Raw genomic sequence first — 24208 nt, forward strand, 5'->3', positions numbered from 1 at the left:
GACATTAATGTAATTAACCAATTGTGGTCTAAGGTTTGTTTTTCTTCATCAAATTGTTTTAAAGTTAGCAAAAGTGCACATTTGAAGGAATTCTCTATTTTCTGTAACACTGAATCTCTTTAGAGAAAGGCCCCTACAAATATGACCTTTCCAATAAGTCTGATCTAAACAAACTCTACAACTCAAAAGTGTACATGGCAGAACGGTTCACCAGACCTCTGAATGGGATGCCCTTCCAAATAGGCATACTGAGCCATTCAGGAGTCAGGTAAAAGCAAGATATAATCAACAGTTCTGTAATTGTATCTTGTGTTATATGCATAATGGTAAACAAAAGGCTCAATACATCACAGTTGTATATTGAGTGGAGTAAGTGTTATGCATGTTTTCTGCTGGTCTTGTTTTTAGGGTGACTCTGCACGATGGCTCTAAATGGTTGATCCATAAAGGAGATGACTATGGCAAATCATCCCAGACCATTGTTGTGTATGGCCGTCATATGAGCAATAATTGGACGGCAAGTACACTATTTATTGATGAGAATACGTTAAAGTCCTTTTAAATGTATTTTTGGGTATAAAATAATATATTCATGTCATAAATATATTTAATACCTGATGTACTCTAATCATTTTGGTCTTTGTGTAAACTTTTTTTTTTTTCAGCTTAAAGAACAAAAAGATTTTGGTGGGAGCAAGACTGTGTCTGATTTCGTAAAGGCTGGAGGAGAAGAGTACAAACTTTTGTTTGATAACTGCCATAATGCAGCCAACCGGATGATGGGTGATTAAATTTGCTACAGTGTAAATTCACTGCAACTATTGAAAATGGATGCCGAATATTGTGACACGTACTGCCATGTTGCTTAAAAAAAAGAAAAAATGTAATGCATTATAATCTTTAAATTTTTAATTCATTGTGGCCTTAGTCATGTTTTGAAATTTTACAATGGAAAACAATATCTTATAAAGTTTCAAACATGTATATAATCATCATGATTTAAAAAATAAATAAGTAAAAAGCTGCTGAGCTGCAGAATGTGTCAGAGGTTCATGTGTCCTTCAGTTTATCCATGATTCGTAACTGCAAAATGGAGAATATGCAGACATTCAGACAAGTGCATTTACTTTTAAATTGTATTTGATTTAGATAGCCTACAAGTATGGATGATGCATCAGCTAATGTGTTATTAAGGTATATAAATAGAAACATTCAATTTATTAGAATGCTAATTTAATTTCTCATAATAACACTACACTCTTAAAAATAAAGAAGCTTAAATGGTTCTTCACAGCGATGCAATAATGAACCATTCAGTCAAAGGTTCTTTAAAGAACCATCTCTTTTTTACCTTTTTATAATCTGAAAGAACCTTCTTTCGCCCACAAAGAACCTTTTGTGAAACAGAAAGGTTCTTCAGATGTTAAAGGTTCTTTATGGAACCATTTAGACAAAAAGGTTCTTCTATGGCATCGTGAAGCACCTTTATTTTTAAGAGTGCATATTTTAACATTATTTAAATCTGTGGCAAGAAGCCCATGGGTATACTTTTTTAAACACTTTTTTAACATGTAAATATGTAAATATTTAATTAAATATTTTAACTACACATATTAGATGTGTACAGATGAGATTTTGTCCCATCTATGGCCAAAAGAAAAGAATTATGGTGAGGTAATTCCATTTTAACCTATAATTTACCACCATACAACACAAAGAGAGCACACTGAAAACGGTTTTTGACACAGCTGCATTTTCTGAATAAGAAAGGCATGCATATGTTTAGCGCTTGAAGTTTGACCAATTCATGTAAACTAGCCTATGTCAGAATTCACAAAAACGACATTTGGCACCGTGGCAGAGATGGTCGATGTCAAACTGAAGTAAATGGGGTCTGTCTCTTTTACAACAAACAAACAAAACACTGGTTGGAGGTCACGTGTCAGTCTGCGGCGCTCGTGCATTCAGGCATTTTGTGCGTCGCAGGCGTGCGCGCGCACGTCCAGTTTGGGTAAAAGTAACTGAGCTGGAATGAATACAATACACTATAGGAATTAATTGCTATTCTCTCAATGAATTTTCAAAGGTAAATGTTTATGTCACGCGTACAGCGGTCATCAGAAAGCAACTGTCATTCTTCGAGTAGTTTTAACAAAGATAAAAACTGGCCTGTCATTTTTTCTCTCTTTTTTTGCACATAGTTTTATCCCCTCGGAACGGTTTAGCTAGTCAGCTGGTACAACATTAGCTGATTGGCTAGCTCTGCTGTGCTAACTGGACAATGAGAGGTTTGACTTGAAATTTCAACTTTAAAATGATGAGGTGTATTATTTTTGCTCACTGGTTTGGTGACTCTTTAAGAAAAGACTTGACAATTATATTCATACTGCAGGAAATTTGAGAAACTCGTTAGCCAGTACCTAGCATTAGCAAGCTATGATAATCCAGTGAAAAGAGTCAGCTACCCTCTTTTCATAATTTTTTGTTTTTTTCACTCTTAAATTTGCTTCTATGTCTTTTAGAAGGTTGAGTTTCCCTTATAGGATAACCAGTTTTTAACATGGCGATTTAACTTGTGCGCTAGTCTGTCATAAGTGGAGTAACTTACAGTAGCTGGTTAGCCTAGTTAGCCACTGTCCTGTCTGAACGCTTTTCTATAAACTTTGATGTATTTACTTGATTTCTGTTGTTTGCATTTAATAGTAATACATCGTGACACGTTAAAGTGCGCAAATGTTAGAACAATATTTTAAGATATCTCTAGATGTGAGTGTATCAGAATACAGTAGGTTGCTCAAAGGCCTGGTTTAGGGTACAATTTGCAAGCTGGTAAGATAGTTGAGCATATGTTCCTTAGTCAGCTTGAATGAAACCATGCATGTTTTTTGGTACATTTACAAATACTACCTATGCAAATGCTGTGCTTGTTGAAGTAGGCAAATTTTTGTTTTACTATAAAGTTGGTATAAATAATATGTGTTTGTCTATGTGATATAGTTCATAGATCATTTCTTTATGTTCATAGGTCCGTCCACAGGACGAGAGAGCATTTGTGTCTTGAGAAAGACCTGGTAAGAGTACACTCAAAATGAGCAAGAAACCTCCAAATCGACCAGGGATCACTTTTGAGGTTGGCGCCAGGGTTGAGGCCCAGGACTACCTGCAAAAATGGTATGAATTCATTTTGAAGTTCCATTTAGAAATGCAGTGCAATCACTATTGCTAGCTGTGGTCCTAACTGTGGCTTAAGGGAGTGCTAGGGGTCTGCGGAGATTTTAAGAGAAAAATTGATATAATAGTGTAAAGATTTATATAATATATATATAAATATTAAAAAGATTTAAATAACAAGTCAATGTATATATATAAAAAAAGAATCATTAAAATAATTATAGAAATGACTGAAAAAATTAATGGATCTATCTGTAGTAGATATTGGTATTTTTAGCACCAAAATGATAAAAAAAAAAAGTCAAAATGTAACTGAATAGTAATAACTTTATAATATTATTTTTTCATAGCATAAACTGGGTGTTTATACAGTGAACTATTTAGATGCTTTTTAAAATTTAGGATGCTTTTAATTTTGTCTTATTTAAAACAAATAGGAATTACGTTGAAACATTAGTCTGTTTGTGTGTCACTTTCTTTAAGAATAGTTTAAGTTTTAAATGTTTTCTGTGCTTTGTTTGTAGTTATCCATGATCCACGTTGAATGGTTTCTTTGCAGGTACCCTTCACGTATCGAAAAGATTGATTACGATGAGGGAAAGATGCTTGTGCATTTTGACCGTTGGAGCCATAGGTACGATGAATGGATTCTCTGGGACAGCAGCAGACTTCGGCCATTAGAGAGACCGACGCTCCGCAAAGAGGGTCTCAAAGAAGAGGAGGTGTCTGTATGTTTGCAGTACTTCCCCTTTTCAGATATGTTTATGATCTGAAATGTCTAGGATGACATGGCAAGCATGAGAAATGCAGGGAACTTTGTTGGCTGTTACAGTATATATGTCGAAGGAAGCTGCTAAAATAAACTTTATTGACGTTTTCAGCCACTCAAATGAAATAAAAGAAAATCTCATTTGCTAATCAGATGAGTGATTGATTCATTCTTGTCTTACAAACATTTCTGCCAGGAGAGACTCAGCGAGATGAGAGCATCTCGCCTTCGTGAGCTTCCTGGAAGTACAGAGAGCACAGAGGACCAAAAAGACTTACCCCAGCAGACACAAGTACATACATCAGTTGCCCATCTGCCTTGATCTGGCTCTCTCAAACTGCTTGTCCCATCATTGTTTGGGTTTTTCCTCCATCTACATAGCCAAAACCTTTTAATGTTTTTCTTTGGGCTGCAAGCAATCATCCATTTAAAAAAATACATAGACCTTTGTGACTTATATTTAAAGAGGTGTTGTTACATTTACTCTACTATCCAAAAGTTTGGTTTCGGTAAGATTTTGTAAAGGTCCTGTGCCCATCTATTATTCAGTCAAAAACAATTTATAAAATAAAAACAAGTGATACTGTGGAATATTCAATTACTCCTGTTGTGGCAGCGCTGCTCAAGAAACATTTCTTGTTGCTATCAGTGTTGAAAACATTTTTGATGGAGTCAGTGGCTTATTCTTTCAGGATTTTTTGTTGAATAGAAATCTCAAAAGGACAGTTTTTATTTGAAATGTATGTTCTTTGAAACAATCCAAAAAAAATCTTACTGACCACAAACTTTTGAATTGTAGTATATTTAGAGAAAGCATTACTTTTAGATGTATAGGCATAAAGTACAAAAAAAAAATATTAAGAATCTATAAATACAGTTGAGGCTTCTGTGGTTTTCTTGAATTGGATTTTAACTAGTATTTTAACTTATCTGTGTGGTTGTTAAACTACTATACAGCTTGGCAGGTGCTACGTGAAATAATCAGAGGTCTGTGGTGTGTTCATCACAGTTTGTTCTACTCTAACCATTCACTTTTATGATCACAGCACATCCCATATCTTCAATACAGGCTTGGTTGAATTTGTCTGAGTTGTACTGAATGTAATTAATTGCATGTCTATTTTGTTTTTATTGCATTTTTTAGGAATTGAGAGATGGTGAGGAGGTGCTTGCCCGATGGACAGATTGCCGCTACTATCCTGCCAAGATTGAAAGTATCAACAAGGAAGGTAAGATCACCTTGCTGATCCTTCAGGGCAACTTTGAAATTGTTTTGAATCTAATCTAAAAGATCAAGAATGTATTTGCTGTTATTTTGTTTACATTAGGCACTTACACTGTACAATTTTATGATGGAGTCATTCGCTGCGTGAAAAGAATCCATATCAAGTCCATGCCAGAAGATGCAAAAGGACAAGTAAGTTTATTAAAGTGACTTCACAGAGTCCTCATCGGTTCCTTTTTTTTCTTTTTCTAACACATAGATTCTCATGAAGTTTAATAGATTTGTTTTTCACTGCTTGATCATTTTTGAGCATGCTTTATAGTTAATTGTATATTTCAGTGTGGCCCTCTATAGTGTTGTCCTTGACCTCTTCCTCTCTTTCAGAAGGTAAAATGCATGGGGTCAATCCTGAATAATATTTGAAGACACAAGCAGCTGGTCCACACAGCTTACAGTTGCGTCTTTGTGCCAGTCAGGCAGCTCAGGGATGCCAAATCACTTTATTCTACCTCAGTTATCTTTGCTATTTTATTAATAGCTTTAAGGTTTTTTTTTTTTTTTTTTTTGCATGCTTTGCCATGGTCAGAGGTGTGTTTGTGACCGGTCCATGTCAGATGTGACTGATAGTGTATTGGTTTGTGTTCAAGCAGGACTGGATCGCTCTGGTGAAGGCTGCTTCAGCTGCAGCCAAGAATAAAGGAGGGAACAGACCACGTACCAGCGCCAACAGCAACAAGGACCGAGAGGACAGGAGGGAACAGCGGTCAGATGAAGAGCTTGACGATGACGAAGATGATGATGATGATGATGAGAGTGAATCAGAGAAACTTGGTATGTGATTTGTTAGGACTTTTCTTGCCCAATGAATTTCTGGATGCTTTACGGTGAAGTTCTTGCCTACCGATCTGTGTTCAGTTATATATCTTTCATAAACCTTTGTCATTTGGTTGGAGACTGATCTTAAATCAGCACTTTGTTCATTTTGCTCAGCCACATCTGTTTATTTCCTGCTTTACGCAGCAGAACTGGACTCAGAAGAGGAGGACAGTAAGCTGGCTGCTGAAGAGCTTGAACCTGCTACAGCAAAGAGGAGGAGCAAAAGACAAGGCAACTTGTGCAGCAGTAAAAGGGCGCGTCTCAGCAAGGGGGCAGGTAAACATCACAGGTCCTTAAAATATTGTCGTGGACAATGAGGGCCTTAGAGTCCAAAATTTTCTAAATTCATCTTTAATAGTGAGAATCATCATGGCTTCAATATTTATTAAATAAACTGTGGCAATAATTCAGCAGAGCATAGTGATTATGATGTTTTGTGTGTGATTTTCCTTTCTGATCATCAAGGATGTGCTGACACTGAGCCTGAATGCAAAGCAGAGTCAAAAGAGCTTCCAGTGACATCACAGCAGGTATAGATGACACTGACATACTGTTATCAGCATGAAGGTCACTTTAGTACACACACTCATGTCATGTTTACTTCTCCACCCTTTAGAAAGCGTCAGGTGCAGAGGCTAGTCCAGCTGATGAGAGATCCCAGTCTGTCAGTTGTCAAAAAAACCCAGCATCCCTCTCTAGCCCATCCCTGTCCAAGTCTCGCTCAAGAAGACTCAAACATGATTCGGGAGAGTCCACCACTAGCAATCAGAACACAACCACAGCCCCCGAACCCAGTCCTTCACCCAGTTCGACACACACCCTCCCAGACAGTACACACACAGGTAGGTAGTGTTTATGCATTGTCAGCTATCAGAAGGTACAATAGACTCATCGGCACCAAAATATATATAACACTAAATAGATGTGAAAATATGTATGTCTGTTTTTGCATAGCCCCTACCAACTCCCCTCAGAGAAGGAGACGATCTCAGCGTCTAGCAACAAGCTCTGACCAGGCTTATCCCTCTTCACCACACATGAGGGATTCCAGCACTCATACTCCTCCTCCTCCTCCTCCTCCTCCTCCTCCTCCTCCAGATGACTCTCAAAAAGCTGGTGAAAGACATAAACTTGCTTAAGTAGCGCTTATGGCATAGTAAAGTACTCAAAAATTACTGTTCAAAAGTTTTGCACGATTTTCAAATGTTTTTTAAGAAGACCCATTTGCTCATCAATACTGCATTTTTTAATAAAAGTACAGTAAAAACTAATATTGTGAATTCACATTTCTTTTTTAATATATTTTAAAATGTAATATAATTCTTTGATGGCAAAGCTGATTTTTCAGCAGCCATTACTCCAGTGTTCAGTGTCACATGATCCTTCAGAAACCATTCTTATATGCTGATTTGGTGCTCAAAAAACAGTTGATATTTTTTTGGAACTGTCAGTTTTTCAGGATTCTTTGAATAGAAAGTTAACAAACAGCATTTATTTGAAAAACAAATTGTTGCATTATAAGTGTCTTTACTGTCACTTTTGATCAATTTAATGCATCCTTGCTGAATAAATCTATTACTTCTTTAAAAAAATAAAAGAATCTTACTTACCCAAAGCTTTTGAAAAGCAGTGTACATGCATGCCATTAGCACCGCTCTAGAATAGTGTGTTTTGAAATTGCATGAATACCTGATCTGTGTAAATGATGTGTGTTGTTTTATGTATTTATTTTTTTTAGTTGAAGACAGCAGCACTGCAGTTAAAACAGAAGCTCCTACACAAAAGCCAGCTTCAGGTAGCCCATCCACAGCTCCTCCCACTAGCATTGCTCAGTCACCAATCAGCGAGAAGGACAAGATGACTGACGTGTTGTCCAGTAATCAAACAACTCTTGAAGGAAACTCGCCTTCTGTAGTGACAGGTTGGTTGGCCATAGAATTGAATGCCTTCATTATGTTTCTCCATGAACCTTTTGAAGGACACCTCATGAATCGTTGATATAATAAACAGCAAAGTCACATACCAGGATATATTGAAATATCAACAGTAGATTGTGTAATGTTAAAGGTGGGGTAAGTGATTTCTGGTAGCCATTGTTGATATTTGAAATCACCAAAACAAGCACGCCCCTACCCCAAAAGGCTCTCGCCCCTATTTTGATAGCTCCGCCCCACACATACGTACGCAACCCAGGCAACGATTAGTTCTGTGAAACAAAGCAAAACCAATGTTACACCATGTCTACACCGGACGCGAGCGGTGCGACAAAATACTATAGAAGTCATTATAATTAGTGATGCTGTCTACACTGGATGTTGCGCGGCGCGACAAATCTCCGACAGAAAACTGCTCCCGCGTTGTATTTATGACGTGCTAACACAAATTTCAAATGATTTTCAACGGTCGCTTTATTGCGTCCAGGCAGACTTTAGCTGTTGCGGCACGGCACATTCGGTGTAGACACGGTGTAACTCACCGATCGAGAAGAAACAAAGCAACCTCAGCGTCCGATCGCAGGCCTTCCTCTCCTTGAGTTCTCTCCAGCGCTGGAAAGCTGATCCGATATTTACACGGGTCCTACTTCTTGCCTTATCGTTCTGCAGACGTTTTCCTCTTTTGTTTTTGTTTTTTTATCCACCATCTCTCTCTTTTTGTCGTCGCTCGGCTAATGTCCGTCCTGTGCACTGAACACTCTCTCCTCCACATCATGAGTAGACATGCCCCTTACTGCTGATTGGCTACAAGTTTGTTTTGGTACTCGGCCCGACTCAGTTTTCTAAAGCGTTTTTGAAAAATTACATACCCCTCTTTTAAAGGGTTACTCCACCCCAAAATAAAATTTTTGCCATTAGTCACGTACCCCCATGTCGTTCCAAACCTGTAAAAGCTTCGTTCATCTTCTGAACACAATTTAAGATATTTTGGATGAAAACCAGGAGGCTTGTGACTGTCCCATTAAGTGATTAATGGCAAAATTTTCATTTTGGAGTGGAGTAACCCTTTAATGGATGTAATGGTGTTGTTGCTGGGCTTTTGTGATATGTAAATACTATGCGTTATCTTCTCATTTTATATTTAGCTGCATGTCAGAAAGTTCCTTCCAGGACTCCTAAAGCCAACAAACACGCCAGAGAGCCAAGTATGAAGCATCACTTGTCTTCCACTCCAATTTAAAAGACTGTGTGTGTGTATATATATATATCTAACAAAGGTTTTGCCCTTCTTTTTCAGTTATTAACACCAAGAAGTCCGATGACCCCACTGCTCCCAATGAGTCTTTAATAGACCTGGACCATAATAAATTTAAGTGTAAAGTCCCTGGCTGCTCTAAAGCATTCCGGAAAGCGAAACTGCTGGACTATCACCTGAAGTACTATCATAACACTGAGAAAGAAATGGACAGTGAGGTCTGCTCACCAGAGAGGGTGGGTCGCACTAGAGCCACGTCTGCTTCCATGCCTACAAGCACCTTGTCAGATATGCCAGATAACAAGAGACGCAGGACCGTCTCTACTTCTTCCTGTAGGTTGTTATTTGTCAGGGTGATTTCGATTACATGGCTATGGAATTAACAGTTACACAATTAAACTGAATAATTTTCTTCTGTTTGTGGTCTTAGCTCTGTCCTCTCAGGGCTTCATGCTTCAAATGGACAGCTCTGGCTGTGTGAGGCCTCCTAAGTTCTGTAAGAAGAAACGTTCTTCTGCCTCTGTCAGTTCAGACAGTACAGAGGTCTCCCTACCACCTCCCAACTTTGATAATCTCCACGACAAGATTATCAAGAAGGAAAAGCACCTAGATGGTGAGCTATTTCTGTAGATTTTAAAGACGATGAATGGAGTTCTTCCTTTTTTCCATTTTTATCTTATGGATGTTTATTTGGTCTTTAGGGCTTTGTATAAAGACAGAGCGGAAATTCAAACTGGAGGATAAATGTCAGTTGTTTGGTGAGTTTACTGACTTTTTAAAATCGCAATTGTACATTCTTAAACCAAGAAGTTTTTATCAAATCTTGTATTTCTTTTCTCTGTAGTGAAAAAGAGGGATAAAGACAGAAGGGACAGGAAAGAGAAGGACATTTTCCGAATTAAACAGAAGAAAAAGAAAAAAAAGAAGAAGAAATCAAAACTGCACTGTAAGCCAAGTTTGATATTTGCCTCATTTTCAGAGGTCTTTTTACTTAAAAGTTTTACAAACACTTTAGATCTCACATCTATGAGTTAAAAATTAGAGCAACTTTCAAATTTCATCAATTTTAACTTTCTTAAATTGCCTCATTTCACTTTAGCCATCTGTTTGATGTATGAAATGAGTGTCATATTGTTCCCACCTTTGTGCTAAGGTTACTCAGACCTGGATGAGATGTCGTTGGCTTATTTGGACAGGCCGTCTTCCCCAATACATCGTTCTTCCTCTAGTGCCTTCAAGCACAGCACCTTCCAATACCCTCGTGCCATACTGTCCGTCGACCTCACCGGGGAGAGTAAGTCCTCTCATTGATTTACAGCTTTTTGTAGCCACTTTCCAATAATGGTATCATTTTAGCTGTAGCTTCCAGCCATTAAATTTGATGCATTCTGTGGCTAATAGATGTCAACATGAATATGGTGTAAGTGATGTGCTGTGATGTTTCATGTCCTACTTCCTTTTCCTATCTCAGACCTATCAGACATCGACTTCCTGGAAGACTCGACCACTGAGAGTTTGCTGTTCAGTGGAGATGAGTATAACCAGGATCTAGACTCGATCACTATGGAGGACTTCCAGGATGAGGATGATGATGGTGCCAATGAAATCGTTCGTTGCATCTGTGAAATGGATGAAGAAAACGGCTTTATGATTCAGGTAGGATTACTCTTAGAAAATGCCACCTGATGAACTTTAAAACTAGTTTTTATACTGTCTGTAATTACCCAGTTTCATGCAAGAAACATTTCAAGTGTTTTGAAATTTGAAGTACCTTTTCCTTGTTCTGAATCTGCTGTCTGTAAATTTGCAAATAATAGTTTTCTGATATTATCTCTGTCTTTACAGTGTGAGGAGTGTATGTGCTGGCAGCACAGTGTGTGTATGGGGCTTTTGGAGGACAGCATCCCTGATCACTACATATGTTACATCTGTAGAGACCCTCCAGGTAACAATCCTGTGCTCAAAGGGTCAGCAGGATTTTGTAGCTTTATCTTCAACTGTTTTTTAAATGGAAATGAAGTTTATGTACAGTAAATAGAAAACTGAAATTGCTCCAAGGTTGTTAATGAACTATGTACTTTTTTCAGGTCAGAGGTGGAGTGCTAAATACCGCCATGATAAAGACTGGCTCCAAAAGGGCCACATGTATGGCCTGTCCTTCCTCACAGAGAACTACTCGCATCAGAACGCCAAGAAGATCGTGTCCACTCACCAGCTGCTGGCTGATGTTTACAGTGTAAAAAATTTGCTCCATGGTCTTCAGCTGAAGATGGATATTTTACAGTAAGAGACACTTTACCTTTACAGAAGCATACTGAATTCTTTACATTGTGACATTGTTGAAAATAACATGTTAGTACCATAAAAATCATCCAAAAAGAATTGTTGCCAAAGATAAGCTAGGCCAGGGCAATAAACTGCATCTTACCAATTTATGTTGCTAATGATGAGAAGATGTGGACATTTTTACTCGATATGGAGTAAGCCTGTAAGACAGCAAACATAAACACGACAACAACAGTGCAAACAGACATAACTCTTAAAGCGTTTCAAGCATCTGACATCTCAATATATGAGGACAGTCCAGAGCTTTACTGAGAGTTCACTTCACAAGCTTTTTCATTGTTTCATCTGAGACTCTAAATACACACTGCAACTCAAAGATTTTCATGACAAGCTCACAAAATAAAGATTTGGAAGTACAGAAATACACTATATTACTATTGTATATACTAATACAGGGGTGTCAAACTCAGTTTCTAGAGAGCCGCACCCCTGCAGAGTTTAGTTCCAACCCTGCTCCACCACACAAACCATGTAGTTTCCAAATATCAGGTGTGTTTAATTAGGGTTGCATCTAAACTCTGCAGGGCTCCGGCCCTCCAGGAACTGAGTTTGAAACCCCTGTTCTATGTTCTTAATATCATTTTTACGGAATATCATACAACCAAGATTTAAAAAAAAAAAAAATTCATACAGATTCAGTATTACCTTATTAATGGTAAATTAATATTGTGATGAATAATGATATTGTATGATATGGAAAAAAATTATAATATTTTTGGCCATAGTGCCCAGACAATGTCGATTTTAATTTGTTTTACAATGGTTGAGTTTTTCAGGCCTATCAGGTTTCAAATTGTTCTTCTGATAGACAACTGTAGAAGAAAAGATGCAGGCACAATAATACGCTTCTATCATTTTTTTTTTTTTTAGGAACAAACACAATCCAAGTTTGCACTTGTGGGCCCGGTCTTGGGTGAACTCTGATGAGGACCAGCCTATGGGTGGTGTTCCAGACTGCCTACATTTCAAAGAGCACCTCAACCAGAACTCAAGCCCTGAAACTTACATTACCAGTGAGCACAGCTACCAGAAACCTCCCGGTACAGGCCTCGAACACACAAGGGATGAGCAGGGGATGCAAACAGCCTCTCAGTTTAACCGAAAGGAAGAAGAGGTAAGCAAAGGACAATTAAAACTCAAGTCTGGATAGGTTCAGTATGTGAAAAGGTAAACAGATTTTGAAATCGGTGCTCTTTATGGTTTGTGTAGGTGAGCAGTGCCATTGCGCTGTCTGGCTGTGTGAATGACAGCAGTGTGGGCTCCATGGAGCAGGCCAGGAACTGTCTGCAATGGCAGATGAACCTGCTTACACACATAGAGGATGTTCAGAACCAGCTGTCTGGCCGTATGGACCTTATCGAGAAAGAACTTGATGGTAAGGGGAAGAAATATGGGAAGTGCCATTGTAGAGTCAAAACTATATTTATTGCCACATGACCAGGGCTGGTTGAATTTGTTTCTGTGATGTCACAGAAGAATACCGCCATGAGCTTAAGTTGAAGTTAAATGTCAGAAACCTTTTGCAATAAAAAAAACCACACAAGAGGCAGAGATGCCTTTTGATATTTTGTTAAGGTTTCATTCTCTTTCTCCCTCTCTGTATGAAGTTCTCGAGAGTTGGTTGGACTTCACAGGAGAATTGGAGCCCCCTGAACCCCTGGCCCGACTCCCACAGCTTAAGTGCCGCATCAAACAGCTTCTGACAGACCTGGGAAAAGTGCAGCAGATGAGCACCCTCTGCTCTGTGTGATACACACATTATAGTGTGTGTTATGAGCTTCTAACGAAACCTCACGTTTCTTCGCACACAACTACGTGTTTGAGAAGGTTTATTCAACATGATTCTCCTGTTCAGTGGATGTGCACTTTGTGAAGTAAAACGTTGGCGATCGCCAAATATGAGATAAGGAAATACACATGTAATGTGTGAAACAGGAAGATGTTGGTGTGTTCATGTTGAGTCTAAAAACATATCTGCTTACAGAAGTTGTTGTTCTCCAAAATAGGAAGAGCTCATTATAGCAGATTAATTCTTTCACATGTTAACAGAAGGGATTATCTATTTTATAAAAAACCTGAAGAGGTCACAACACCACACATAAAATTAGGTTTTATCTTATCTTATCTTTTTTTTTTTTTCAGTTAGACCCCCAAAGCAAATCCAGTCTGTATTTCCACTCTGTGAGCTTAAGGAAATATGAACTTGACTGAAGAGGGTCACTGATGGCAGACTGTTTAAGAGTTCATTAACTTTTGAGGAACAAAATCTGGTTATAAAGGTTCTCACCACTTAAAGTCACTTTAAAGTGCCAAGAAAACAGACCACTGTGGTCTGTTTTTTTTTCCCAGACACGAAGTTCAGGATTTACAAGTTTTTGAAATGGATGTTGCATTTTAGACCAGGATTGGGCTCATTTGCGGTCTGATACACTGGCACTAAAGGTTCACAATGCCAACAAGCTCATTAGACCAACACCTAGATAGTTTTCATACAGCAACTCGTCTAATACTTTAGCATGTTTCTCAACAGTCTTGATGGATTCTGTAGCAATTCACAAGAAAACAAGCTACTCTAACTTTATCCAGGATGTCCAGAGATAGGTGACTCTTCTCACTAATGTCTGTTTATCATGTTGATACTTTGAGAGTTGCTACCGTGAAGTAAGCTAATCCTGAGATGGAAGTAAATGCATATATTGAATCCATTTTGTTCATTTTTTTTTTCTTCGAAATATGTATATACAGTTTTTATAACTGTAAGGAAAAACAAAACAAAAAAACTAAGGCATAAGAGGATAATGCCTGTTTAATCTCAATTTCTATTAATCTGTACAAAGAGTGTTTTAGAATTTAGATTTAAAACTTGAAGTTTCTTTTGATGAGAAATACCAGCTGTACATTTAAAGAGTTTATTTAAAGACCTGATGTAATTATCTGTATGTACAACTTCATTAAAAAATATTCTCAACATTTTTTTTGTGTATGGTCATCGTTTACACTTACTTTATGCATTAATGTAAATGTGAATTTTATTTCTCCAAATGTTTCTACAAAGTATTTTCCTCTTTATAGAAGTACGGGGCAACAAAATGACAGAAGTAACTTCACACAGCTCTGTTCATCTTTTGGAAGTGGTTTTCAGATGACTTATATTGCTGATTCTTCTTGAAGTGAAGAGTTCAGATGCAAAAGTGTCATCTGAAATTTTCTTCTAAAATTTGCATTTTTATCAGGCTCCTGTATTTATGGTCAGTTATTTCACCTTAATTGCATAGAAAAGGACCTATATATTGCCATTAGAGTAAAATTACTGAACCTAAACATAGGAGCCTGATAAAAATGCTAAATTTAGATGAAAATTTCAGATGGCACTTAGAGGCTTTTGCATCTGAACTCAAGTGCTCTCAACAGTTCAAGCTTGGCTGCTCACTTTGCGATGTCCAAAATGTTCTCATTCACCAGGTACTCAAACCAGGCTGGAGAGGTTTGTGTTTTGATAGATAAATGCGTAAAATGACAAAATGCTGAACAGGTATGACAGTGCACATCTTGGATATGCTATAAAAGACGCTGCGTTCTTGTAGCGTTCAATAAGAGTTCTTGCATCCTAGAGAAGATGCAGAACATGGAAGAGATGAAGCACCTTTTTATAATCGTCACACTGCTTAGCATTTTCTTCCTGACGTGTGGAAAGATTTCAGGTGAGTGTCTGGTCTATTTACAAGATTTGTTTGCCGTTTATAAGTCTCTATAGGTTCTGTATTTAAGTTTCTATGGTTTAGGAAACTCATCCACCTGTTTCTTCCCCTCAGAGTACCAGCTGGAGACTGAGAGTCTGAGTCAATGTGAACAGCTCAGGGCCGTAAGTTCAGCGCAGGGACACGAGCACGTCCCCCAGTGCTCTGAGGACGGCCGCTTTAGGTGCATTAACTTGACCAATATTGTATATACTATATAATGTATTACATAAAAACACCATGGTATGTTATGGAAAAGTTTGAAGAAAAAAAAAAATGACATCCTTGCAGGCATGTTCAGTGTAATCGTGGAGGTGGGGAATGTTGGTGTGTGAATGGAGAAGGACTTGAGATACCTGGGAGTCGGCAAAATGGATCCACGGTTTATTGTAAGCCATTCTTTATGTTCCGACATTTGGGGTCCCAGAAAACCCTGATGAAAAGCATGAATAAATGTCAATTGCCAACTGTTTTCTACATTGATAACACGACAAAATGTTTCTGATTTCTGAAGGATCATGTGACACAGGTTATTTTAAGCTATTTTAATAACATTACTGGTTTTACTGTATTTTGATCTATTAAATGCATCCTGTCCTCTCTCTATAGGTTTAACCTCATGCCAGCTCCAGAGACAGCGGGCACTGCAAACTGAAGGCATCACCCTGGTGCCAGGATGTTTGGACTCTGGTGAGTTCGAGCCGGTGCAGTGTGATGCATCCCGTGGCCAGTGCTGGTGTGTGGACCAAGAAGGCATGGAGATCTATGGAACCAGGCAGAACGGAAAGCCCTCAAAGTGTGAGTGCATTTATTCAGTGTTGTATTCATTTAACTCCCTGGATGCATTGGTTGAACAGTTTAGATGCGTCTCTGAAAGATCAAGATTTTTACTTCTACTTTTGACATTAGATGTGGTATACAATGCGTTTTAACCTTTGAACCTAGGTCCTGGTACTTGTGAGGTGAGACAGCGGCGACTCCTTCATGGCATCGGTGAACCCTCTCCCCCTCAGTGCTCAGATGATGGGGGCTTCTTACCTGTGCAGTGCAAGTTTGTCAACACCACTGACAGAATGATATTTGATCTGTTACACACCTTTAACAGGTGAGATATGTTGTTTACCATTCAAAAGTTTGGGGTTGGTAAGATTTTTTTGATCCAAAATACTGTAAAACCGTAATATTGTGAAATATTATTACAATTTAAAATAACTGTAGAATATATTTTAAACTGTAATTTATTACTGTTGTCACAAAGCTGAATTTTCAGCTATCATTACTCCAGTCTTCAGTGTCACATGATCCTTCAGAAATTATTGTAATATTCTGATTGGGTGCTCAAGAAACATTATTATCAATGTTGTGCCCTTTAATATTTTTGTGGTATTTTGATTCTTTGACGAATGGAAATCTTTTGTTACATTTTTAATGTCTTTGCGGTCATTTTAATTCGTCCTTGCTTAATAAAATTATTAATTTAATTTTTAAAATTAGTATTAATTTAATAGCATTAATTTTAAAGACATTTTACTGACCCTAAACTTTTAAATGGTAGTGTATATTATTCTGTAAGACTAAAATTAGAAATTGCCAAATAATGGTTATTTTCTCATAGTAAATTTAAAATTTAATTGAATTAATAGAGACTCACTTCCAAAAGCTCTTTTTAGAGCTCTACACTTCTGTATCTGGGAAAGCAGCCCAAGCTTTACATGTTTAACCACTAGACAGCAGTATTGTGTCAGATAGAAGTATGTATAACAGCTTCCACGATTTTCCAGTTTTCCTAGATAATCTTTTAATGTCTTCTCTAAGAGTTTGAAATGCATCTGCTACAAGTGATTTATTTAACTGAAGTTTCTTTTCTTTAACAGAGACCCAGAGGTGTTCCAGACCTTCAGTGCTTTCAGAAAGGCCTACCCAGAGCTCTCTAGTTATTGTTTCTGTGCAGACAGTCGTGGAAGAGAGATGCCAAGCACAGGTGATACACACCTCTTCAGTTATATTTAGGTTAAAGAACTAAGCCGAGATCTTTAGGTTTAAACACCACAAAGAGTGATCCATAAACTATTACCATTGTGTATATGCACATATGTTGCAACTACATGTCAACAAACTCTCATAAGAGTATTAGTAGTCTTCATATCTACTAACTCCTTATTGTGTTGGTCTCCCAACATATATTCTACTGACTATAAATAACTTTGCAAGAACGTGTCAACTTAATCTAACCCTAACCCTACCAGTCAACTAATACACTACTAACACTCTAATGAGAGTTAGTAGAAATGTAGGTGCAACATTAATTATAGTCAATAGAATGTGTTAAAGGGACCATCAAAATAAAGTGAAACCAAAAGATTCATTGTTTTGAGTTTGGTTTGTCTAGGTGTGGAGCTGCTGTTGGATGAGGTGTACGACACGGCGTTTTCAGACCAGACTGCAGGAAGTACATTTGCACACTCAAACATGTATCGAATCCTACAGCGCCGCTACCTTGCTGTCCAGCTGGCTGTGAGCGGGAGATTTAGATGTATGCAACATTTTGTTGAAAAATAATTTTAGAAATCGGTGTTTTCACATTGTTTTCCAGTAAAAAATATCTAAATATTCTTAAGGATGTGCATTTTTGGTTCTCAAGTAAATTTAGATTATAATTTTATTACAATTAAGTTTATTTTTCTCTTTTTTTTGCATAAATTCTTTAAACAAGTACAATTTGGCAAAACAGTTTATAAGTTTAAAAAAATAATAATAATTTTAATTTACAAAACAAGAATAAACTTAATTTGTTTTTGTTTTTTTACTAATAAATATGTTTCCTGTACATGTAAGGATAGAATATAGGGAAAAAATAGTTGTTATATCAGTGCATGACTAAAATCTACCCTTCAGCACTTATTTGCTACATCCGTATAAAATTAACTTACTCTTACTTTTTTTAATAAGGTCCAACCCCATGTGAGAGCGAACGGGCTACAGCTACTGAGGCTGGCAATTCCTTTGTACCCTCCTGTACTGATAACGGAGCATATGTGCCATCCCAGTGTCAGTCCGGTGGCCAGTGTTGGTGTGTGGATGCTGTTGGAAAAGAGATCTTTGGCACACACCAGTATGGAGAACCAAATTGTAGTGAGTTTGGCCTTTTTGTGTGATTTATGGAATATTAGTCATTATGTTTCATGATACCTCTTCAGCACCAATAAATCTTGATTGATATTAATCAATAACATAAGTAATGTTCAGGTAGTTCGATTATGCCTTAAATTATATCCACGAACACATTGCAAACTAATCCAATTATTCCAATCTAGTGGTAGAAGTTCATGGTGCTTTAACTATACAATTTATTCTTTAGTCATTGTGATCTTAAGCTTGCTTGAGTGATTTTACCTGCCAAGGGACCGGTGAAACAAAAACTAAAAACTTTACCGGTCCCTTGGTCAGTGAAACGTTGAATAGAATGGAGTTTGTGCACTGACTAATGTTGTGTTTCTTGTTTGTTTAGGCGCTGGAGTGAAAGACTGCCTGTCTGAGAGGAGACAAGCCCTCTCCAGGCTTTTTTATGGGCCAGCTGGAGACTTCAGAAAGAGCAACGTGTTCTCCATTTTCAAAGACACCCTCTCTTTTCTTGGTACTTGCAGTCCTGAATTCCAGGAGCTATTGGCCAACTCTGGTCTTCTTCAGTCATTGCCAGAGCTGGAGCGTCCAAATGTCAGAGACATCCTGGCAGAGGTCCTCCAAGGGATGTTTCCCTCTGGAGCTCTTGCCCTGAAAGCTCTTGCTCTTGCCCCGAATCCCAAGAGACTCCAGGAGAATCTCTTTGGAGGAAAATTCCTAAAGAATGCTGGCAATTTCAACTTCACTGGCACTGTTGGAAACAGTGGTACATTGAGTTTCAGTCAAGTTTTCAGTCAAGTTGGTTTGACGCAAGCTGCAACCGACTTGATGCAGTTGGCCAAGACCTTCGCAGATGACTCTGCCAGTTTTAATGTAGACCAAGAGATCTCTGATGCATTTGGCCGTTCTGTGAACGTGAAAAACAACCGAGATATGATTAAACTTGTTTCAATGGCTCTTGAGAATGAGCAGTTTCTCACTACCCTTCGAGAAGCAATCAAACAGTTAAAGGCAGAAGAAAGTGCCCAGTTGGGTCAACTGTTTCGTGCCATTTTCCAGAAATCAGATGTTTGCAAGTCTGTGACTTCCACCTCAACTTCATATGTGCCCCAGTGCACTGAGGATGGGCGATACCAAGAAGTTCAATGTCAAGGCTCAGAATGTTGGTGTGTAGACTCTCGTGGTCTGGAAATAACAGGTTCTCGCATCACTGGGTCCAGACCGAGATGCTCATCCCAGTGTGAGAAAGAACGTCAGATGGCGATTGCAGTCAAAGCCAGCAGTTCTGCAGGATCTGAGGTCTTCATTCCTAAATGTGAGACTGATGGTGCTTACGTTGCACGTCAGTGCCTTGGCAAAAGTTGTTTCTGCATGGACCGTTCTGGAACGAAACTCAGCATTCAGAGCTCAGGAAGCACTCTTCAATGTGAGTCTGAATGCTAACCACAGATGATTAATTACAGAGCCAGAGAGGATCATTCCTGTATTCATGCATTTAATTAGACACATATTCAAATCATCCGGCACATATGTAACAAACAACTGGCCAAACATCTCAATTATGCATTATACAGACTTTGTTCATTTGTTTTATGGAGCTTAATTGATTTCAGTTTTGCAAGGTATCTTCTCAAAGTATGTTTTGCTTTTTATTTATTTTTCACATAAAATTGCCAGTATACATTTTTAGTATTGAATATATTGCAGGGCAGTCTTATGTATCCTACAGAAAAATGGTAGAAAAAGGAAAATTTTTGTACCTTATCTACCCCTAAAAGGAACATTTGAGTATGTTAGAGGACTACTATTAATCTTTTAGGGTTCTCGTAATTGTGACTTTATATTTATTCCTGTAGATCAAAATGTAGAGCATAAAACTATATCTGCCAAATGCATAAATACGAATGTTAAATCTTCCAAATGCAAGTCAATATCTTGCAATTGCAACTTTATATCTTAAATTTTAACCTTTAGGTCTCTGATTTGCAACTTCATCTCTCAGATTTCCATAATGAGCAGCTACAGAAACTGGAAATGCAACCATAATTGTTGTCAATTCATTGACAACGAAGGCATTTAAGATGGATAAGATGGAATCACATTAACAGTGATTATTCAAATCTAAAATGTAAAAGTTATATTATGACTTTTTAATATTATTTTATTGATATTCCTCTTTAGGTCCAACAAGCTGCCAGGAAACCGCCACCCAGCAATTCCTGTCCACAGTGCGCTCTGTTCTCTCTGATCCATCTTCAATAACCCAGCTTTCTGAAGTGTACATCCCTCGTTGTGCTTATGATGGCAGCTGGCATCAGATCCAGTGTGATGGACCTCCAGAACAATCGATTGAGTTCTACCGTGAGTGGGTTCGGATCATAAATTCTGGACAAGACCTGCCTGTTTCAGAAGTTCTTGGAATTCTGCGAGCCTATGCAGGAAACTCTGAAGCAATGGCATCATTCAGAAACTTTGTATCTGAATTGTTCAAAGCTGGGCACCACCGAGTGTTCCCTGTCCTGGTGAGATTTGAGAAGATGTCTGATATTCCATCTGACATGTTAGATGGGAACGTTGAGGCCATTTACGGACCATCGGTTTTCCTGAACCCATTATCTTTATGGAGACTGATCAGAGGAGAGGATTCTGGTTATCCAGGCCTGCTGTCAGATTTCGGTCTTCCTCTTGGGAGCTTTCATCTGCGTCAATGCTGGTGCGTTAACCCTCAAGGAAACATGCTTGCTGGTAGCAAGGCTCCTGTTGGACAAATCCCCAAATGTGAGTTATACACTATAGTAATTAATGTATGTAGTGGCACAACTATCATATCTGCCACATCAAATATTTCTTTATAATCTATTTAAATCATCTTCCTAAGATCTCTTTCGTGTGTCTCTTCAGGTCTAGGTCCATGCTCTATGGTTCAAAACCAGGTCTCTGAGTTCCTCAAGCAAGCTGAAGAGCTGATCTCTGCTTCAAACAGCTCACATGTGCCTGTGGGTTACAGTTTTCTCCTGGCACAGAGTGTCTATTTGAGCCCTGAGGAGCTGGAGCAGACACGCACCTCAAAGATCCCCATCACTCCGACTCTGCTGAGCAACACCAATTCGGCGCTGAGGCTCGCAGCTCATTCCAGTACAGCCTTTTGTTTGATCTGTCTCAAAATAAAAGTTCAAAAACTGCAGGAGAATGTATAGTAGGGTTCAAAAGTCTGAGACAACATCTGAAAAAGGTTTTTGAAAATAATGTAATTAAATGTATAAAATAAAATACCTATATTTAAGAGTATAGAGAATTTCTCTGCACTATTTAAATAAGCTAGTTGGACCCCACTATATATTCTTCAGAGGTGCCTACTCATTCCTGTTATTTAATAAAAGCTGTAAGATTGGGAGAGGACACATCTGAGATGTGCTGTAATGCTTTACCCACACTAAGGCTTAATTTGCTTTCGCTTCTCGACAGCCCTACATTTCTACTGGCAGAGCAAACTGATGGCCGATGACAAAGACAGGCAGAGTTTAATGCTGGGATACCAGCCCTACATTCCACAGTGTGATGCTTATGGCCAGTGGCTGCCCAATCAGTGCTACCAAAGCACAGGTGAGACCATTATTACCATATTTTTTTTTATCATGGACACTGTACTTCATGTAAACATTTATTATCAATGTTAGAAATAGCTGTGCTGCTCAATATTTTTGTGGAAATTATTTGATGAATAGAAAGTTCAAAAATGTATTTGCAGATCATTTTCTCCTAAGTTTGTTTTTTGCTGTGTTTGATATCATAGGTCACTGTTGGTGTGTTGATGAGGAGGGAAGATACATCACAGGCTCTCTGATGTCTCGTTCTGCACCCTCTCAGCAGTGTGAGAGTCCAATCTCATATTTATCTCTAATCTTTTTAATAATAATCAAAGCAGTTGATAACTGCTCGATTTAGTTCTGTTGTTTCTGATTTGACTTGAAAATTGTCCCCCAGGCCAAACTACATGCCAAAGGCTCCAAAGTCACTTCCTGCTCTCTGATTGGACACAAACAAGCTCTAATATCACTTACACATACAGCCCATCATGTGAGGAGGTGAGGTTTTCTTTTTGTTTTTTTTGGATTGTATTGTACATACAAAAGACAATCTATGTTAACCACTGAAGGTTTGTATTTCATATTTGTCTGTCTCATCGTATATATGCACATGTCTGTAGGATGGTGAGTTTTCAGTACTCCAGAAGCGCGGTTTAGGCCGTTCGCAGGGGTTGTGTGTGAGTCCAATAACTGGACAAGACATCCAACCTGCCATCATCAGTCCTTCTGGAGAACTGCAATGTAATTATTTCATCCATTCATCTGTAGAGTGTGATTTAGTACAACATGTTCTCGGATCAGCAAACTTTGTTGGTCAAATTTATTGTTAATCGATCACAAGCTTGACCCTTTCCCTGTTGCTGAACATAACCAAAACCTACCCATAAACCCTTAGGGAAATAAAATGGTGATAGGAATTTAGTTTCATAGCACAAGTAGCATGTTTTTCCAAATTCAAAAGTGAAAAACACATATCAAAAGCCCTATTTTTTTTTCTAAGCAAGATCGCATCCTGTTTTAACAGCAGGTGATATTAACGTTGTTCCAGCACTAACATTTAGTACCATATCAAGCAGTGGGGCATTGAAAAATGTACCATGTCAGGCCCATGTTGTGTGTTGTAGGTCCAGGTTGGTGCTCTCTACAGAAGACTCTGGCATTGCAGAGAGAGGTCGGTGTGGGCTATGAGCCTCAGTGTGTGCAGGATGGACAGAGATTCTCTCCCCTGCAGTGTGACTTGTCCTACTGTTGGTGTGTTTCTCAAAGCGGAAAGGAACTACCAGCGACACGCACCCTCCGCAGCACAGGACAAATCCCAGCCTGCGACAGTAAGTAAATTAGGTCACACTTTGCATTTCTGTAAAATTGTGGCATATGCTTGTGGCAACATGATTTTCCCTTATTTGTTTCCCTTTTCAGTTCCTGAGTGCCCTCTTCCATTTGGATATATTTCCCATGGTGCTGTTCTGTGTAGCACTGCGAATGCTGCAGGTCAGCAGCCGCAGCGCTGTGAGCTGTTCTGTGACCAAGGTTATGTCAACACCCTTCTTGTCGCCAGCTTCCTGTGTGATCCCCAGGCCAAAAACTGGCTTGATGATGCTCCACTATCCTATACCTGCCAAAGTAAAGACCACAGACACAACCATTGTCCTATTTACCTGTTAAAACACTCACAGGTTGTTGCAGTATGTCCTTCGGGATTTGTCGTTCTATGAAATCTTGTTGCTCTAATTACTGTGTATCTGTGATGTACATCAGAGCCTCAGGTTTTACAGACAGTGAAGGTGTCCTTACAGCTGAAGCTATCCCTGGCTGAGGGTCAACAGAGTTGCAGCACCCAGTATGTTCAGTTACAGGCTGCTTTACTGCGAGACATGAGAGCTACAGGCCTCTGCAGCCTACAGGTACAATATAGTCTGCTTTGATGCTCATGATGGTTCCCTTGTGAGGAACCCATTTCCCACTTATTATATATATTTGTATAAAAAAAACTTTGAAAGAAAAAAAAGAAGCAGCACAATAATATAAAGACAACGTTTTTAAATCAAATCATTGGCTTTAATTTTGCCATTCTACTAAAGAGAAAGCACATTATATAAAAAAAATATATTTGGAAAATATTTATATTGTGTTTAGTTGGCAGTTGTATCCTTTTATCTAACCACTGTGTATAATATTAAATATTTAA

The 24208-nt window shown here is 38.4% G+C and overlaps 2 protein-coding genes across 8 annotated transcripts in view; both read left to right on the top strand.

Moving 5' to 3' along the window:
* Positions 1 to 1946: 1946 nt before the first annotated feature.
* phf20l1 (PHD finger protein 20 like 1) lies at positions 1947 to 14540 on the top strand. 6 transcript variants are annotated; one of them, XM_058747325.1, is made up of 25 exons: positions 1947 to 2086; positions 2202 to 2288; positions 3026 to 3171; positions 3731 to 3899; positions 4137 to 4232; positions 5085 to 5169; positions 5269 to 5357; positions 5813 to 5996; positions 6186 to 6317; positions 6507 to 6571; positions 6658 to 6883; positions 6996 to 7157; positions 7780 to 7962; positions 9121 to 9180; positions 9273 to 9563; positions 9661 to 9843; positions 9932 to 9988; positions 10075 to 10176; positions 10384 to 10524; positions 10702 to 10886; positions 11076 to 11175; positions 11318 to 11513; positions 12447 to 12690; positions 12786 to 12951; positions 13184 to 14540. In XM_058747325.1, the coding sequence occupies exons 3-25, from the start codon at positions 3089 to 3091 to the stop codon at positions 13324 to 13326; spliced, it is 3342 nt and encodes a 1113-aa protein (XP_058603308.1). In that variant the 5' UTR covers positions 1947 to 2086; positions 2202 to 2288; positions 3026 to 3088; the 3' UTR covers positions 13327 to 14540. The 6 variants fall into 6 exon arrangements, with proteins under 6 accessions (XP_058603308.1, XP_058603310.1, XP_058603311.1 ...); XM_058747327.1 differs by having other exon boundaries at positions 6189 to 6317; XM_058747328.1 differs by having other exon boundaries at positions 5816 to 5996.
* Positions 14541 to 15189: 649 nt separating this feature from the next.
* The window catches only part of tg (thyroglobulin), a 32033-nt gene continuing 23014 nt past the window's right edge, over positions 15190 to 24208 (top strand). For both annotated transcript variants that reach the window (XM_058747429.1, XM_058747430.1), the window contains exons 1-18: positions 15190 to 15277; positions 15389 to 15497; positions 15605 to 15702; positions 15923 to 16111; positions 16259 to 16418; positions 17188 to 17294; positions 17703 to 17846; positions 18263 to 18445; positions 18822 to 19859; positions 20615 to 21211; positions 21335 to 21568; positions 21899 to 22036; positions 22227 to 22304; positions 22418 to 22518; positions 22641 to 22761; positions 23145 to 23348; positions 23440 to 23643; positions 23779 to 23924. In XM_058747429.1, coding sequence (XP_058603412.1) covers positions 15193 to 15277; positions 15389 to 15497; positions 15605 to 15702; positions 15923 to 16111; positions 16259 to 16418; positions 17188 to 17294; positions 17703 to 17846; positions 18263 to 18445; positions 18822 to 19859; positions 20615 to 21211; positions 21335 to 21568; positions 21899 to 22036; positions 22227 to 22304; positions 22418 to 22518; positions 22641 to 22761; positions 23145 to 23348; positions 23440 to 23643; positions 23779 to 23924 — 3936 coding nt within the window. In that variant the 5' untranslated portion in view covers positions 15190 to 15192. The remainder of the gene's footprint in view (positions 15278 to 15388; positions 15498 to 15604; positions 15703 to 15922; positions 16112 to 16258; positions 16419 to 17187; positions 17295 to 17702; positions 17847 to 18262; positions 18446 to 18821; positions 19860 to 20614; positions 21212 to 21334; positions 21569 to 21898; positions 22037 to 22226; positions 22305 to 22417; positions 22519 to 22640; positions 22762 to 23144; positions 23349 to 23439; positions 23644 to 23778; positions 23925 to 24208) is intronic.

This window comes from Onychostoma macrolepis, chromosome 16 (assembly GCF_012432095.1).
Source record: "Onychostoma macrolepis isolate SWU-2019 chromosome 16, ASM1243209v1, whole genome shotgun sequence".
Classification (NCBI taxonomy): domain Eukaryota; kingdom Metazoa; phylum Chordata; class Actinopteri; order Cypriniformes; family Cyprinidae; genus Onychostoma; species Onychostoma macrolepis.

Excerpts from the sequence above, each read along its gene's own strand:
- phf20l1 (XM_058747325.1), top strand. The coding sequence starts at position 3,089 with ATGAGCAAGAAACCTCCAAATCGACCAGGGATCACTTTTGAGGTTGGC. Across the intron at positions 3,900-4,136 it reads TCAAAGAAGAGGAGGTGTCT|GAGAGACTCAGCGAGATGAG; the intron begins GTATGTTTGCAG and ends CATTTCTGCCAG. Across the intron at positions 9,181-9,272 it reads CAAACACGCCAGAGAGCCAA|TTATTAACACCAAGAAGTCC; the intron begins GTATGAAGCATC and ends CTTCTTTTTCAG.